Raw genomic sequence first — 16,670 nt, forward strand, 5'->3', positions numbered from 1 at the left:
CTGCAGCAAAACTGCTCTAGACTCAGCTTCCGAAAGAGGACTGGACTCCTATGGGGACAGTGCCAGAGGCATGGAGCCCTGACTGCTAACAAAATGAAAAAGAAAACAAACAAACAAACAAACAATAAAACTTTTTTCTGAAGGTTTTAAATTGATCTCTTAGTAGGTTTTAGATGAGATGTTGACAGGGTTAACTGTCTCACACATGGCTTTGTAGGATCACATTAATTGCTACTGGCCATGAAGGTTAGTTTTTACTGCAAGCTAGAAATCCCGTAGTCCTTTCCAGGGCAAACCTCCCACACATGCCAGCGGACCTAGCTTGATTTCACTTACTGATGAGATCCATGACTTCTCGGGTCAGCAGCCTGACCAGCTGCTCCTCAAGCATCTCCTGAGACTCTGGGTTGTCATCCGCAGCATCGTCCTCGCTGAGGAGAGCAGGTTTTAGTGTGAAGGGAGCCAGAGTCTCACAGCATCCCCTCTGCCCAAGCACCGGGAGTCAGTCACCATCAGGGCAAACACGGAGCGAGCCCTGGGTCCCACTAAGCCCACCGCTCCCTCAGCACCGTGGGGAGCGCTGAGGTGCAATTGTGGCAAGGGGCAGGAGGGGTTAAGCAACCTCCTCACCAGCACCACCTGGTAGCAAGTCCGAGAGCAAAACCAGAGAGCTGCAAACTCGAGTCGGAGCCCCAGAAGCACCAGCATTTTCCACCTCTCTACCGACAAGGCTGTTTCGTGAGCAAAGGGCCATGTAAAAGACCCAAGCTCCACCCCGCGCCCCACTCCCCACTACCAGTGCTCATCAAGGGGTGCTTACCAGAGCATGCTTCGCTGGTTGATCACTTGCCATTTCTGAGACAACCTCTGTTTAAGACCAAGACAAAAGAGAAGATTCAAAACCTTCCCAAGGAGCCATCCTGGACACACTGCAAAGAGGCCCAGGTGCCACTCTCACTCGCAAGCAGCAACAGCTGCCTAAGGAAGCAAAGTAAGAGCTTTAAACACAGCTCGCGTTTTGAATGGGACAAGAACTGCGCCAAACTGTGCCAAAGAACCAGAAAGACATCGGTGGCTGCGCTGGCTCGAGGAATCCAAGTGAGCTGTCAGAACAAGTGTGGGGCGACAGGCAAAAGTCCCCCCCAAAAACTCTCAGTGCTGAAGGTTTGAGGATCTGACAACCACGGGTTTGAATTCACAGCAAGGGGTGCTGTGGGACAATCAGGGTTCAACGAACCTCAAAATCCTCTCCCCCTCCCCCAAGAGCATAAAAATCATTTAGTATCAAGGCTCTGCCCTCGTCTCTGCTGGCTTTGGAGAGACAGAAGCTCTCACAAACTGCTGCCAGCCGCAACAAGGAGTCTGGGCTGCGAAGGAACAGAACAATCTGTTTTCTTACCATGTGCAGATAGGTGAAGAGTGGTCCCAGCATGGGGCAGACAAGGGTTTCGTAGTATTCTGGAGGGCAGGAGAGTACCAAGGGCTTCACAAACACACCTGCACAGCGCACTTAAGGAAGAGACACAGCACACGTGGCCAGCTGCTACACTGCTGGACGCAGCCCACTCCACCGGGAGGCCAAGCAACAGCATGCGGGGCTCCTCCTAGAGGAGCTGTTCCTGCTCATGCCCTCGCAGGCTCACACCTCTGCCACACCAGGTGCATCCCCGTTTGCCTACCCCCCCAGTCACTCTTCTTTGGCTTGACCATACTTCAAACAACGCTAGGAAGCCACCAGGCTTTCAGTTTACATGCTTGAAGCCCCCCTAGCTGGCCTGAGACAGTGAGGGAAGGATACGGAGCATGGGACGCAGCCTGTAATCAGGAATGTTGTTGAGATTGATGAAAGCTGAGCTGAGGAGTTGGGTGGCAAGACCCTCAACGGTGTAGAAATCCTGCTGCATGGAAGGGCCTGCATTGCCCAGGATGTGGAAACTGCAAGGAAAAACAAATTAGACGCAACTGTGCCAGATAACAGGTACCATGCACCTGACCTGGAAAGGCTGCGAGAACTATCAACCTGAGATTACGGAGTTGCCGTGCACTTACAGAAACATTACAAAGGAATTTTAGCATAGTATCTGTCTGTTTTGGGATAGCTGCAGAGAGAGGGTCCATAAATTAAGCATTTAAGCAGTACAATGCACTTTCAAGTGCTGATGTATCAATAACAATTAAAAAGGGCGAAGAGACAAACTAGGCCAAGTGCTCCAATCCAACTACCCTGTTGCGGAAGAGCTAAAAAGCAGATCCCCATTTTGAGTACTTTCTCCAGTGAGTGTGTACCGTGTGTGTGGCAGGTTAAACCACCAGTGTAGCTCACCACTGCACCTGGTACTTGGTTATTACAGGATACAGAGCACACAAAAAGCCCAAGTCTGGAAGCCAGCAACAGCAACAGCCCGCTGCTCCAGCTACGCAGTGTAGGATTGTGTGGGGGATATCTGGTGCTCTTACCAGTTGTCGTAGAGGGTACAAAAGAAACCCTGCATCCTTTCTAAGACTGTTTTGTAAACAGGAGAGTCATAAAGCTCCAGCAGAGGCTGAGGGAGACCTGTGGGAAAGAATAAACTTCAGCTGCATTAAGGAGAGCACAGCGCACCCCTCAGAGCACGTTGGGCAGGCCCCAGCCAGGCCTGGAAGCACTCAGCAAGACAACGTGCAGCCCCGCGGGAAGAGGGGCAGCAACCCCAGAGCCGAGCCTCTCTGCAGAGGTCAGCCCAGCTCAGACTGGCTGTACCAATGCAGAGGTGTTCACGGTAGGGCTGGTATAGCCCCCTCATTCCTCCAGAGCAAAACTGACTGGAGCTATCAAACCCACTCAGAAGCAGAGCCGACAGTTCTGCAGCTCACCTAACAGCCTGTCCCTTCTGGCCTGCATTCATCTCTGTCAGCACATGTATTACTTACTGCTGAACTGCAAAATTAATAAGCTTAGAGCCCCAGGGCTTTCCATCTCTTCTCTATGCGCGCAGGGCACAGGCAGAGTTTATAGGTCACAGAAAACAGATAAAGCATCTCCTCGTTTTACAGACAGGAAACGGAGATAAGAAAAGACAAAGCAACTTCCCCAAAGTCTTTCGCTCAGGCAAAACCTGCAGTTAAACCCCAGTTTCCAGAGTCATGGTTCATACTTTTGCCCACAAGACATTTACGCTAAGCTGGAAAGGCTTCTGTGTTCACAAGCTCAAGCCTATTTTAAGGAAGTTCCAAAAGTCTCTTCTTAATAAATGACAGGACCACGTAGCAGGACTTGGCTCCTACCCCGGATAGGTTTCTGCACCAGCACTCACCGTTCCTGTTTGAGCACTAACTCTACTCAAAGGCAGACAAGCAGAACAGCTCCAGTCCCTCCAGCGTGAAATGCCACGTTGGACAGACCCCCACCCAGCTGGGTTAAGCAGTTTGGTAGAGCACCATTCATTTCACGCAGAAGAGACAGAAATAGACCTGTCTGAGACCAATAACTTATTTAACTTCTTCCTTCTAGCAGGTTCAAAGCAGAGCTGAGCTGCAAATACTGCGAGGAAGCTGGTGCTCCAGCCCCTCTTCTCTTCCACCGCTCGTGGAAGTGGACCACTACCTCATACACCTTTGAAGACCCTGCCCACACATTCCTGAAGAGCAGCTCCTTACCTAGGATGGCATTCTTCTCCACCTCCAGCATGTCTAGAGCTTTTGCAAACGTTTCCCCCAGCTTAGCCACCATCTCTGGCATGTAGAGATTGTTGTGAGTCCTGAAATAGAAGAGTACTTGGTTTATATTCATGTGGCTCGCCCCCTCTTGCCCTTGACAGTGGGATCCTCTCCTTCAGCTTGTGAACAGCTCCTCTGAGGCAGACGATGAGGAAGGTGAGACCAAGCACGTGTGCATGGGATCCCCCTTCCCCACCTGCAAAAATATTGGGGAAGCTCACCCGACAGAGACATGGAGTGATTCCACCTCATGTCCTGAATCTCCTGGCTACCCCTCCTACTTGTTTCAGTCCACCCCACCCCTCGCAAGCACTGGCAGTAAGAACTCCCAGCAGTTCTCCAGCTGATGCTGGCAACAGCTTGGCCAAAGGGATCAGAGAACGTATTTTAAAAACTGACAAGACACGGATTCTGTCATCTCGAAAGATCTTCGGCACCTGAGGCCCCTGCGGAGGGAGGGGCTGTTTCAGCTCCAAAATACACACACTGCCCCCCAGGGATGGGTCACAGTCCCCAGAATGGCAGGCGGCATCGGAGGGACTCTGGGGAGAACATCAGCCTGATGCAGGTGTTGCTGGTGGCAGACACACGCGCCCCCTGGACAAGGCATCCAGCTGGGAACAGCTCCGCAGCACCAGGAGGCGGCCACGGTCAGCTCTCCGAGAGGGACACCAATTCGGCCACGGGTGGCTGGCTCTTGCCATCCAGGCCAAAATGGGCCCCCTCTTAGCCAGGGCACTGACGCTCAGAGCTGGACTCGGCAGGGGGTGTCTCTCTCACCTACCTCTCTCCTTTGAGACCTCAGACCTCCACTCTGGGTGTCGCCAGCTGCACACAGCACAAATCCTGCAGCCTCCTCCAAAACTGCAATGCCATTGTACCTGCTGCTAGAGGTGATCAAGGGCAACTCAGTATCTCTCCCTAGAGCAGCGTTTCCCAAAGCAGGGGGGTACATGGGAATGGCTGGGGGAAGGGAGCGCAGACAGACCTCAGTATGTTCTCCAGAGTCTCAGCTTTCACTCATGTCTTAATGATTTTTTTGGTTTATTTTAATTTTTTGGAAGGTGTCTGTTCACAATCCTGGAAACCCCGATGCAGCGATAGCTGCCTGCGTTAGCTTCGAAACAGCAACTCTCCCGTTTCTCTCTGCAAGTGTTCAATACTTCCCCGCTCACTGCATGTGAGGAAGGCAAGTATTTAAGCCTCATAAGAGCTACACAAATCACTCCTTTGCCACTCATACTCTCATTCTGGGCTGGGTCTCAAAGCAGGCAACGGTCCTCAAAGGGGACAGAAGCTGGTTTTACTTTCTCAGGAGAGGCCACGGATTAGCCCCGCTTCCAAAAGTTTGGATAATGCTGTTCCAGTGGCTCAGAAAACTGTGCATTTCTGCTTAAGGCTATCCTGAAACCTTGCTATTAAAATCACCTCTTGTACGTCTCCTGCTTGCTCCATGCCAACATTGGCTTTGCCTCATGCTAAGCAGAAGGGCAGCGAGGCAAACCCAAGGCCTGTGGTATTGTGGGGTGAACCCTGAAACCTCACTGCTCTAACCCCTACAGGATGGGTCGGACAGTCACATCCTGAAGCGGTGCTCATGGTCCTTAGTTGTTTCAGAGTCTCTGAGGCATTTTCTCAAGTTTGACAGTTGGGAGGGCAGATATCCACTCATAGGCCAATCTCCCTCACTATTTCAGCCACGTCCCAGTGGTAATAGAGAGACAATGTCTCAGTTGCTCCCCCTGGGAGTTAAAAAAAGCATCCAACAGCCCTTGTACATGATGAAGATCTAGTCCCTAGGCATGGTCCAGCTGAGACTCTCATCACTGAGCAGCATTCCTGGGCATCCCACAAACAAGAAAGCATGGAAAAAAAGAATTGAGAGATGTTTATACTTTAAGCAAAGGATATAATACTTGAGGAAGTATATTTTCAGAAAGGGTCACAGCTCTGCTGGAAAGAGTGTCTGATGCCTACAGGTGTGGGCTTGGAGGCCAGAAGATGAGTCCTTTAGGACAGTCCATGCCTGAAGCGTCTTGACCCAGACCTGGAGCTGTCTACACTGAAAATGCTACAGCATCCATGTCTACCCGACAGTTCTTTCACCAGCATTAATCCCTTGACAATGTCAGCATCTCATCAAGAGCAGTTCCAGAAAAGCCTTTGTCTGTGCAAAGTATTTTGCTGCGCCTGATCAGTCCATTTGTATTAAAAAAAAAAAGCCACAAGCAAATCCGAACACAATAAAGGTGCTGTGCCAATCAGTCCATGCAGCTAGCTGTTGGCTCCAGAAGTGCCCTCGTCTAGAGGCAAGATAACATTGGTGGCTGGAGATCGCTATTTGGGGTTTAAACCCAGGAGAGAACAATTTTAGCCAGAAGCTAGAAAGCAGCTGGGTGAAATGAGGTACCACAGAGAGCAGGAGAGTCATCGTTCAAAAAGCTGCAAGCAGTGATTAGCAAAGCGACCTCAAAATCATTCAGTAAATAAGAGCTCCTGAAACAAATGCAGCCAGGCACAAAAAGATAGGCTGGCAGGGAACACACCATGCTGTCTCTGCCACTCAGAACTACCTCATTTTCCTTATCATTTGGACTCCCTCTCATTCAGCTTGGCTCTCCGGTCTCATCCATAAGCTCCTTATCTTGGCAAGGACCCATCAGCTTAGCAACTTTCACTGTTTCCGCCCGCAACCACGGCAGAAAAATGCCACGCAATGTCCAGAGAGCAGCACACCCAACTGCTCGGCTTGCCAAGTGCCCTTTTTTTGCACACTGCTGCCTGACGCGGAGTTCAGTTCAGCTGCTCAGGGGGATCTGTGCAGCTGCTGCTCGCAGATTTGCTTACACAGCAACCAATGCCACCTGCGAAGGACTTCCACATCTGCTTCCTGCAGAAGCACAAAACAACACTGGGCCTGGCTTGCCCCTGCGGGGCTGCCTGCTGGCACACAGCTAAGAGAAGCATCCATCCCCAGCGCAACCAGGTTGCTGAAGGTATCCTCACGCAGGCTGCTTTCCAGCCTGCCAGCCCTCCTCCTATCTCTGTACTTGTCTGCGGACACGCTGCTACAGATTCCCTATTCTCTCGTGCAATCCATATTAGGGAGGCCCGAGGAAGCAACACAAGGAAAAGGCACTCAAAGCCAGCAAAGAACGCACTAGAATCGCCATAGCACCATCTCCAGCTTCTCCACAAAGCGTTTACAGCATTTACACTGAACGAGTTTGCAGCTGTCGCGTGGAAAGGCCTCTGTGTCCAGCAGCTGCCAGGAAAGGAATCGAGTGGAGGATCTCTTGCTCTCCATACCTCAGACGTAGGTTCTTGTTGGAGCACCCAGCCTTCAGAAAAGCCTGGACACCTCAGAGTGAAGTACAAGCCACTTCATGTATGCTACCAAGTGCTCAGAAAAATCCTAAAAAGCCTTTAGTTTGCAGTGGAAAAGCTTGAACACCACAGATGTGTTATGACAAAAACCAGCAAGGGAGCCTCCTCGTTTATGTTGACGGGGAAGTGCTAGACTAGAACACTGCTTATGCATTTTCCTGGAAGAGGTAAACAGCAGACACAGAGTTTCTGCTTCTTTAGAGGTACTGCAGTGGAAGTCTGACAGAGAAGAGTGGCTGACAATAGTTTCCTAAGCTTATTGCAACAGGGATATCTAATGTTTTCAATAATGCGTGAGTTCTGGCAGGAACACAACTCTACTCTACCCAACCTGCCCCAAAAGTTCACCCCTCGGATATTTCCTTCATGATGAAAGGCAAAACCACCTCAAGCACAGCTCATCTGCACCACAGCCACAACCAGGGAGGTGCAGCCCTGCCCACAGGCCAAAGAACCACCCGATGGGCCACAAGGAGCTTTGAGAGGAGAAGCACTGCTAGAGCGGGCCAAGACAGCGTGTGCTTGTCCTACCAGTCCAGCACGGTGCTTCCCACTGGAAGCAGCACAATCTGGAGTTCACCAGTGACTACCAAACATACCTGACTAGACAGCACGAGTAAAAGGGCAACACTGGCAAAACCCCACTGTTAGCAGTCACCCTGAAATGAACTCCTCATCTATAAGTGTAGGAATGGTGTTATATAGGATTCCCCTTTTCTACTGGATTTTTCTCCCTCCTCTGGCTGCCCTAGACGTGTGCACCACCAGGGATGTGCAGAGAGGCACAGCAGGGTAGCAACAGCCTGAGAGTATGCATCCACTGGCTTCGATAGCAGGCAGTGCTTCAGGAAGCTGACAGTCATATTCAGCAAAACCAGCTTAATTTAACACTGAAGAGAGAACAACGCAAACAGGATGCGATGAGAGCTGGGACTGCCCCGGTGGTGACTGGAGAGGTGGCCTGGTAGGGGCTGAGGGCAGAGCAGAGATGTTAGTCGAGAAACGATTAACTGTGTGGCAGATTTATAGCAGTGGAGGTGGGGGAAGCAATCCCAGCCCAAGCTCCCATTGGCTTTGATGGACACTTGTAGGCCAGGCCAATGGGTGTTCAGAAGGCTCCAGTTTCCCCAGTGCCATTCCCCACTGTGAACAGTCAGGAACAGCACTTGGGCACCTGCACCAGCCTGTTTTCCCACTGGCTTCGCTGGGGGAACATGCTCCGAGCATACCAAGTATCTATAAAGGTTTAGCTTTCAGAGACTCTTAAGGCAACATAAATGATTTTGAGTCAACTCGACCCACCTTATGAGAGCAAGCAAGTTGTCAAAAAGCTTCAGGACCTGCTCAGTGCAGGGGTTGCGGTAGATTGGAGCTCCACTGGGCATGAACCCAACCAGGAATCCTCCAGCTTTCGCCTCTTCCATGGCGGCAGGCCAGCGAGCTCGCTTCACAACTCCCAGAATGGTGTACACACAAAAGCTTATCTGCAGCAAGAGATGTGAGCAGAGTGTTATCAGCCAAAGCACAACCTGAATAAATAGGTATCCAGAGAAACCCACCATCATCCCATCTCAAAAGGAAGACTCTAGTGAGTCTAACTAGGAACAAACTCTGGTGGGTTTGTTACCACAAAAATGCAGCAAACTATTGCGTTACTACTTTCCATCACCTTCAGGGACCCTCAGCCATGGCAGGATGGCCTAGGATCTCATTATTAAACAAAACAGTGCATACAGTCTAATGTGTACTCAAGCAACCAGGCAGGTTCCCCTCTAAAATGCTCAACACCACCAGTCCTTCATCTCCTTCATGTACTGGGACAGATGTGGACATGGGCAACGACACAGTGGTCAAACTGCATTAGCATCAAATCACACGCACAGCTCCGTGGAGCATTTCAGCATCTTCTGCAGACCTAATGACAGCAGCTCCATTTGCAGTCTGTCCAAGAAGTGAAGACATCTCACAAGCAACTTCAACAATGCGAATGTCCTCGGGTGAATTTTAATTGTATTCCATGCTGCAGTCTCAGCATGATGCTTTCCATACTGCCTGGCTCAAAAAGCACAACTCAGCACACTGTATTTCCAAAAATTAAGTAAACCAATGGCTTTTCCAAAACCAAACTTTGCCACACAGAAGAGTAGGGAATAGAGTGCTTTACTGTGCTGAATAATCTATATTGCACAGCCTACATGCTCACCAGAGAAGCAAAAACCTGCCTGTTACTCTGCCATCAGAAAAACCTACTGATCCACACACTAAAAAAAAGAGATGATTGGGAGAGATCTCATGTGTAACCACGACAGAAGTGCAGGATGCAAGGATGAGAGGCCTTCTCTTTAAGGATTGTGCCTCTCCTGGTAATGATACTCACTCTAGAGCGGTTCAGGCCACTAGGATCTTCCAAGACTGGATCAGCAATTTTGTTATCTGCACCCACGTAGGAGATAAAGGCTTCAGGATCTGAGAGGACTCTAACAGCAAAAGACAAGGGAATTATTATTTGTACCAGGGTACTTTGAACAGAGCTTTGCACTGGCCAATAAACATCTTAAAAACACAGAACAGGCTAGAGGGGTTGGCTAGCACTCCACATTGTACTTGAGAGAATGAGAAAAAAAACCAGCTGAGTTGTGGATGTTCTCCAAGCATCTTCAGTCCTCTTGGGCCATGAGGATCCAAGATGTTTAAATTTCTTATATAGACAGCAGTGTTGGAGAAAACTCTTGTGCATGCCCAGCTGTCCAGGGCCGCAGAAACAGCTCAGCTCCCTAGCTTCTACTGGAGATGAGCAAAGGTTTTTTCTGAATTTCTGCAAATGCTTTGAGCATGCTGTGAAGCGTTCTTCCTTGCCGGGAAGAGTTAAACAACTCTTACCAAGGTTCTACAAGGTTCTAGCAAGGTCCAACAAACAGCACTTGGACTTGAGCCGGCAATTTGTGAATGGCAGAGCTATGATCACAATGACTGCCCAGAGCCCAGGTGTCACTAGGCACCACCCCACCCCCTTTTTTGGTACACTCCCTCCTGGGCTTCACACCACCTCTGGAACACGTCCAGCTCAAAGCTCAGAGCAGCGACCCGTACCTCTGCATCTCCGCGGAGAGCCACAAGCCAGCAACGGGGGCCATGAGCTCCTCCAGAAAAGCCTTCTGCCGCTCGTAGTCCTTGAACTGGTTGCTGATGAGGACGAGGGCCTCCATAAGTGCACACTTCTCCATCTGGGTCAGGAGTAGCTCGTTGGAGAGCAGCTGCTTTACATGGTTGTACAACATCTCAAAGTTTGGCTGGAAAACACATCCAAGTGGAAGAGCGTCACCATTTGTTGCGGAGGAAAACCACTGGGGAGAACAGGGGTGGGAACTGGGGCGTACTGCACTATCCAAAACAGCTGGAGAAGCATGCCTAAGTTAGTTTTTTTCCACATAACCATCTCCTTTTCAGTCTCAAGTTCCTCCGAATGTTCAGTCTAAAAAAAAAAACTCTTTTCTTCCCTGCCCTTCTGTCATAATCCTGCATCCAGTTTACTTTAGTCTCCAAAACGACTGAAGTATGCAGAGGACATCTCTCTCTTCCAGGCAATCATTTCCCTTACGGTAGGGTCACACCTCAAAATAGTTCTGGTCCTTTTACTTAGTCACAGAAAGTACCTTGCTCTTTTGGCTAAGTGCCAGACTTAGGACTCTTCCGTCTCTTTGCTTACAAACTAGGTTAATAGTGATTCATATGGTCAACGCTATCTCCACGGAAATGGTTGAGTTTCTTCCCTACCCACTCCAGTTGCAACCAAGTCTTCCTGTAATTTTGTGTGAGTATCAGAAATCATTTTGCTGCAGCAAAGTCACCAAGATATTTTGGGAGCAACTCTGGGCCCTTGGCTCTTCCAGGGAGAATATTTGGTTGGCCGTTGTCAAGAGGGAGATGTAGTTCAGGAACCAGTACAGAGGGAAAGAGACAAACCCACTAACTCTCGGTAGCTAGTGCAGAATGCAGACTAGAACTCCTAAACTACCTTAATCAGCATCCTCAAGAACTCTCTTTAAGCAAACTAGCAACTCCCTCTCGTGCTTTTTAACCCTAGAGCCACCTAAAATAAATGCCAATAAAAGGAAGGAGCTCAAGAGGTATTCATGCTGTGTGCAGGCTACTTAATTCAGCAAAATGAAACAGAACACCAGATCATGGATTTCAAAAGTAAAGAATGTCTGTATTTTCTAGTCTCCTCAAGCTAATCCAGAAACAAATAGTCTCCTCTTGCTCCTTCATTCTTTTACGTAACAGAAGAAAGCCTGGAGATTAGTCATTGCTAACGTCTTCAGCTAAGGAATCAACTGAGACTACCACAAGTGACAAAAGAGAAAATCAGCAAACAATTCCCACAAAATGAATCTAGTGCTGCTTGTTTCCTCCTCCTCATCCATTTTGGATTTAACTCATGACTTTACAATTCAACTTTCCGTCAGAAAAAAATTTTGGAGGTTGGCAAGGGGTGGTGGGGCGGGATGAAGGAAATAAAACACTTTGTCATTTGTGCAGCAGGAACGTTTCCCTGAAGAAAAACAGAGGCTGTAGGCATGGGAAAGATCCCGTAAAATCCAGCTGAAATTGAGACAAGACTCTCTGTGACAGAGCTGCATTTACGTACCAGGACAAGATGAGGGTAATCCCGACACATCTTTATGATTGAGGAGCATGCATGCCTTCTCACATTTTTCACTGCTCGAGTTCTAGGAGCCTGGACAGACATAACAAACTTCAATGCAACAAAACGAAAGTTCAGACAAATGCAGGGTATCATCAAGACACAAATGCATTACATACACTTTTCTGCACTGTTGAGTACACATCAAAACACCCCCCAACATTACACACCCCAACCAGCCATGCAACAACCAATTTCCTCTGGAAAGCAACCCAAGGAACCTACATTTGGACAAGCTGTGCTCCCGGAGTGATGCTGTGGATTTTGCTGACTATATCAAGACTCCAAGCATTCCCTAGGCAGCTGGCAGCTTTAGAGCCATTGATCACAGCCACGGATACCAACCCCTGAAGACTACCCACAGCTAATGAATATACTTCACCCTCAGGAGGGCCAGCATAGGCTTGGGACCAAGTGCACTGGCCTCAGACCATGCCTGTGGCCTTCTACGTTTGTGAGCCAAAGCCTATTAGGCTATGTCAATCAAGAGATCAGTTATGTTTAGACTCCTCAGCTCTTTCCAGGAGCAGGGCTATACTTGAAAAGCTTACTACAGTAAGAGTCTTCAGACTCAGCATGCTCTTAAATAAAACATAATTTGATCCAGCTGTTAGAGAGTATTAGAGAATAATTCAGACGTACCTTACTTTCTTCTACAACTTCAAAGGTAACTGAAGCAAACAGCTGTGAGAAAAAGGAAGAAAAATCCAAAAGCCCGTGTCATTTGTTAATATCCAGCAGTCACAGGCGTTTTGAGCTCAAGGAACAGATCATAAGACTTTGGTGCAAATTCATTAATGTCAGTTAACACCTGACTAAGTTGAAAGATGAATCATAAGCACAGAGAGGCCTTGAAATGAAACATGGTACTTGTTGGCCAGAGTGCACTCAATGTTAAGATTTAAGGCTGGAAACTGCAAAATTTGTGTTATTTGACATTGTTTCTCCTTGAACAAGACTCAAACTGTTTTACCATCATTAACACGGAAGACAGTCTTTCCCTGACAGGAATGTTGAGAGAATAAACTACTGCAGCTTAGTACATGGGCCTTGCTCCAAAGCCTACCTGATTTTAGCATGGTCTGCAAGTACCTACCTTGGAAAGTACTTGTGGTAGGTATTCTGGTCGGTAAGTGACAAATGGGAAGAGAGCAGAGACATTGGTGAGCACACAGGACAGGATGAGAGGATCCTTTGTTTCAAAATTAAGGACAAGCTGCAGGAGATCTATGCCATCATTCACCGGGATTTCCTACAGGAGCAGGGAAGGGGAAGGAGGAGGAAAGAAAAAAAAGGAAGCAACGCTCAGGACTTCAGCCTGTAGCACACACCCTAGAACTCTTAGAGCTAGACTGAGTTGCTGCTGCTAAAATATCAGGCTTCTCAGCTGAAGACTGCTTATCTCAAAGCAGAAAGAAAAGCAGTAGAAACCTCAGTTTACCTGCGTGCTCTGTGCACTTGCTAAGGAAGGAAGACAGCAGCATTGCCACTGCTGCTAGGGCAATCTTACAAGTCAATCTGAAATCCCCAGTATTGCTTGTACCTCTGAGGAAGGCAAGTTTCCCGTCTCAGTTTGGATTCCAATTCTCCTTTTCACTGTCCAACAGATTGCATGCTTAACCAACTATACATCAACCCATGTAATTACTGTGATTAGAATTAGTGTGAGCAGCCTAACCTGACAAAAATCAAGCCAGTCTACGTGAGGCTAAGAAGAAAAAATGCTCTCCTGATTTGCCTACTGTTGCACAAACAGCAGAGAAAAATTTCATCAGATCTTCTGATCTCCCACACCCTGAGCACGAATCCTTCTCACTCAGATAAAAGCACAGAAAATGAAAAGAAAAAACAGGTCAAATCAGAGGATGATTAAAATGAATAAATGTAGGAAATTTCTGCTTAAGCAGGCCTCTAGCAAAGCACTGTCAAACCATGTCATCTGAGCACTCTCCTGTGACCTCTCCTACCATCCGGAACCAAAAAATGTCTGACAGAATAAGCCAATATGAGACTGGTTCCACCTAAAGAAGGGTCAGTACTCATGAGAAACAGTCACCAAACAATCGTTTTTGTTTTTTTTTTTTTGCATGGGGGTGAATGGTAACTACAAAGTTTTCAAGGACAACACAGGTGAAAAGAACACACGTTAACCCAAAAGAAGCCAGGGAGCAGGTAAGAGCATCTGGTACACATACGTCTTTATCCAGGGTTCGAAACATCTGGCTGATGACGCTCTCTGAGAAGAAGGTCATGGCATCCCACTGCACAAAGGATGGGGAGAAGATGGAGCAGAGACCTTCACCTGTCTTAGCTGAAAGGAAGAGAACATTGGAGCTCTCACCGCGCTCCTCCCCTCGCACACAACACCAGGCTGATAAGCTCCCACGCCGCAACATCTCAGCACTCCCAAGTACTTCAGTCACAAAGCACTCCCTACAGATGCCTAGCAGGGATGCACTGGAAGCAGTTAAGGTACTTCTTTGTGATTTGCATTATTTATGTCAAGGGTCCTGAGACACAGGTCTGATCTTTGAGGTACTCTAACGAGCAACACCAACAAATCACAGAAGGGAAAAGAAAAGGAAGGACCGCATGCCCAGACTCAGCACTGCAGGCAAGACTGCTCTCAGCGTGACTTTGCAGAGCACCACGTGGCTCTCCTTCAGAGGAGGGCAGCCAGGTGACTAACAGAGGGATTTGCCAGTCAAGCAAAACTTCCCTCAACAAAAATAATGTTACAAATTAAGGCCCGCATAACTGTAAAATTCTATCAGAGGGAAGATGCACCTGCTTTGCAGAGGAGGAGCTTTCTTGCTCACCATGAGCTCTACAGTAGCTATTCCATAGGTATACAGCAAAGGATACATATTTTTTTGTTTGCTTTTGTTTTCAACTTGCAAGGACTTTGAAAGCCTGAAAACCTAGTGTAATCTCTTGGCTCCCCCTCACAAAATAAAAAAGGCCACAGAAGTTCCATCTTGACTTGAATTAAAAACCAAATCCTTATTTTTTTTCTAGATAACTTACAGTTCATGGGTCCGGTATCAACAGGAGCTGTGAGCTGGTACTTCAGCCATTCACCAGCCATTTGGAAGCCAGTTCGAGGGTCCAGACGACAAGCCATCCTCATCACCTCCCCTTGCTGGGCTCGGAAAGCTGCAGTAAAAAGAATCAGACGCCATGCAACGAGCTGATGCTACAAATGCTACCTCACCAAAGCTCACCTGCATCTTTGCAGACCTGGAACATTTTGGACTGTTGTTCCAGCAATAGCTGTGTATTAATCTCAAATAGACAGCGAGTAAACTAGCTATAACAGGATGCACATTTTTTGGAAGAGATATAAATGGACTAAAAAATGATGGGTTAACATAAAAACAATTAAAATGCAATACGAATTATTAAAATTACTCTAAACCGAGATTTAATAAAATTGAGCTTCTGTTTTTCATTTTAAAAGATCTTTAAACTATACATGTTTGCTGTTACAAAGCACCTTGAGATACTGAGATACAAAACCCAGCATTAGGTAACTATCACTTCCCACAGCTAAACACACTTTTTCCAGTTTATTCAACTTTACCCAGTTAAGTGACAGGCTGAGAAGCTACTGCTAAAAAAAGAACCAAAAAAACACCACCCCAAACCAGCAAGTCTTGTTTTCATTTCCAAAGATATGAACAAAAGCAAAGTCAAAACAAGAAATTTCATCGGTTCCAAAATATTCCAGGACACGACCACAGAAAAGAAACAGCTCTACTGATTACAGATGCAACTTACATCGTTTAAAAGAGATGTTTGACCAAATAGTTTTATTTTGAATTTCACACCAATTTTATTTTCTCATATCCATAATACCTTCAAGACCATTTAACTCCCTAACACTATTTCACATTTTGTCTTTGTGCATTTAGCTTTTTGATTTCCACACAGATTTATTATAAGGAAAGCAAACAATCTAATAAGCAATACAAAAAATGCAACGCTCAGAATCTTCAAAAGTAACAGTAAAAAGCAAGCAGTTATTAAGAATATCCTCTCAGCCACCAAGTACCTAACTACACCAGCCAATGAAAGCCAACCTCATTTGCAGAAAATAAAATACAGAAAGAAAGCAAATATGAAATTATTAAAATCCAGGTTTCCCTGCTTGCTGGTTTAAGATCATGATCAAGATCAGCTATTTTAATTGCTCAGTCACACAGTTGGTACTGAACCAAAAGCTTCCTAGCAGGGCCAATATAGACTTTCTTTCTGGAATGACATACAAAGTCTTCTGTAAGCTGTTTTCCTCTCCTAGCCCGAGCAGGATTCCAGGCCATTTCATTTCCTCATCTAGGTGATCAAGAGGGCTATTTTCTTTGCCACTAGGTAGCAAATGCTACTTGACCACTCACCTGGTCAAAAAGCAAAATAATTGGAAAGTATGATAGCAAAATAGTAAAATGAAATGCCTGAGCTGTCACAGGAAAATCACAAATTCATTCAGCTCCAGGATTCAGGCTGAAAGAGTCAGGACATGACTGGAAGCTGCCAAATCAACACGGCAGTCTCCGAGCTCAGCCAGCAACTGAACGTAAGAGGAAAGGCACACACAACAGCATCCGCATGGGCAGAGGGCAACTTACAGTTGAAGAAGGCATTGAAGTCCTCATCGCTGTCAAAATCGAAGCGAGAGTATTCACAACTGGGGCTGTCTGCTTTAGAGGGAAAGCCCACCTAGAGACAGAGTGGACAACATCAGGAAGGAAGAGAAGTCGCCCATCAGATCTAACACCAGCTTCAAGGAGGCGAGACTGAAGGAGCAGACAGTAAAATGCCAAGACAGAGCTGTTTGCTCAGCAGCCTGGAGATCACGTCTCTGGCACTCGCAACAGACGTT

The 16,670-nt window shown here is 47.4% G+C and overlaps 1 protein-coding gene across 4 annotated transcripts in view; it reads right to left on the minus strand.

Moving 5' to 3' along the window:
- The window catches only part of XPO5 (exportin 5), a 29,919-nt gene that overhangs the window by 4,315 nt on the left and 8,934 nt on the right, over positions 1-16,670 (minus strand). For 2 of the 4 annotated variants that reach the window (XM_083831423.1, XM_083831421.1), the window contains 15 exons: positions 16,417-16,507; positions 14,816-14,944; positions 13,984-14,099; positions 12,885-13,040; positions 12,431-12,472; positions 11,732-11,821; positions 10,174-10,373; positions 9,461-9,560; positions 8,386-8,567; positions 3,637-3,737; positions 2,458-2,554; positions 1,799-1,935; positions 1,400-1,497; positions 821-867; positions 337-431 (listed from right to left, as the gene is read on the minus strand). In XM_083831423.1, coding sequence (XP_083687549.1) covers positions 337-431; positions 821-867; positions 1,400-1,497; positions 1,799-1,935; positions 2,458-2,554; positions 3,637-3,737; positions 8,386-8,567; positions 9,461-9,560; positions 10,174-10,373; positions 11,732-11,821; positions 12,431-12,472; positions 12,885-13,040; positions 13,984-14,099; positions 14,816-14,944; positions 16,417-16,507 — 1,681 coding nt within the window. Of the gene's footprint in view, positions 1-336; positions 432-820; positions 868-1,399; positions 1,498-1,798; positions 1,936-2,457; positions 2,555-3,636; positions 3,738-8,385; positions 8,568-9,460; positions 9,561-10,173; positions 10,374-11,731; positions 11,840-12,430; positions 12,473-12,884; positions 13,041-13,983; positions 14,100-14,815; positions 14,945-16,416; positions 16,508-16,670 lie in introns of all 4 variants that reach the window. The other 2 variants (XM_083831422.1, XM_083831420.1) reach the window with 1 other exon arrangement.

The sequence above is a fragment of the Anser anser genome (assembly GCF_964211835.1).
Source record: "Anser anser genome assembly, chromosome: 3".
Lineage (NCBI taxonomy): Eukaryota > Metazoa > Chordata > Aves > Anseriformes > Anatidae > Anser > Anser anser.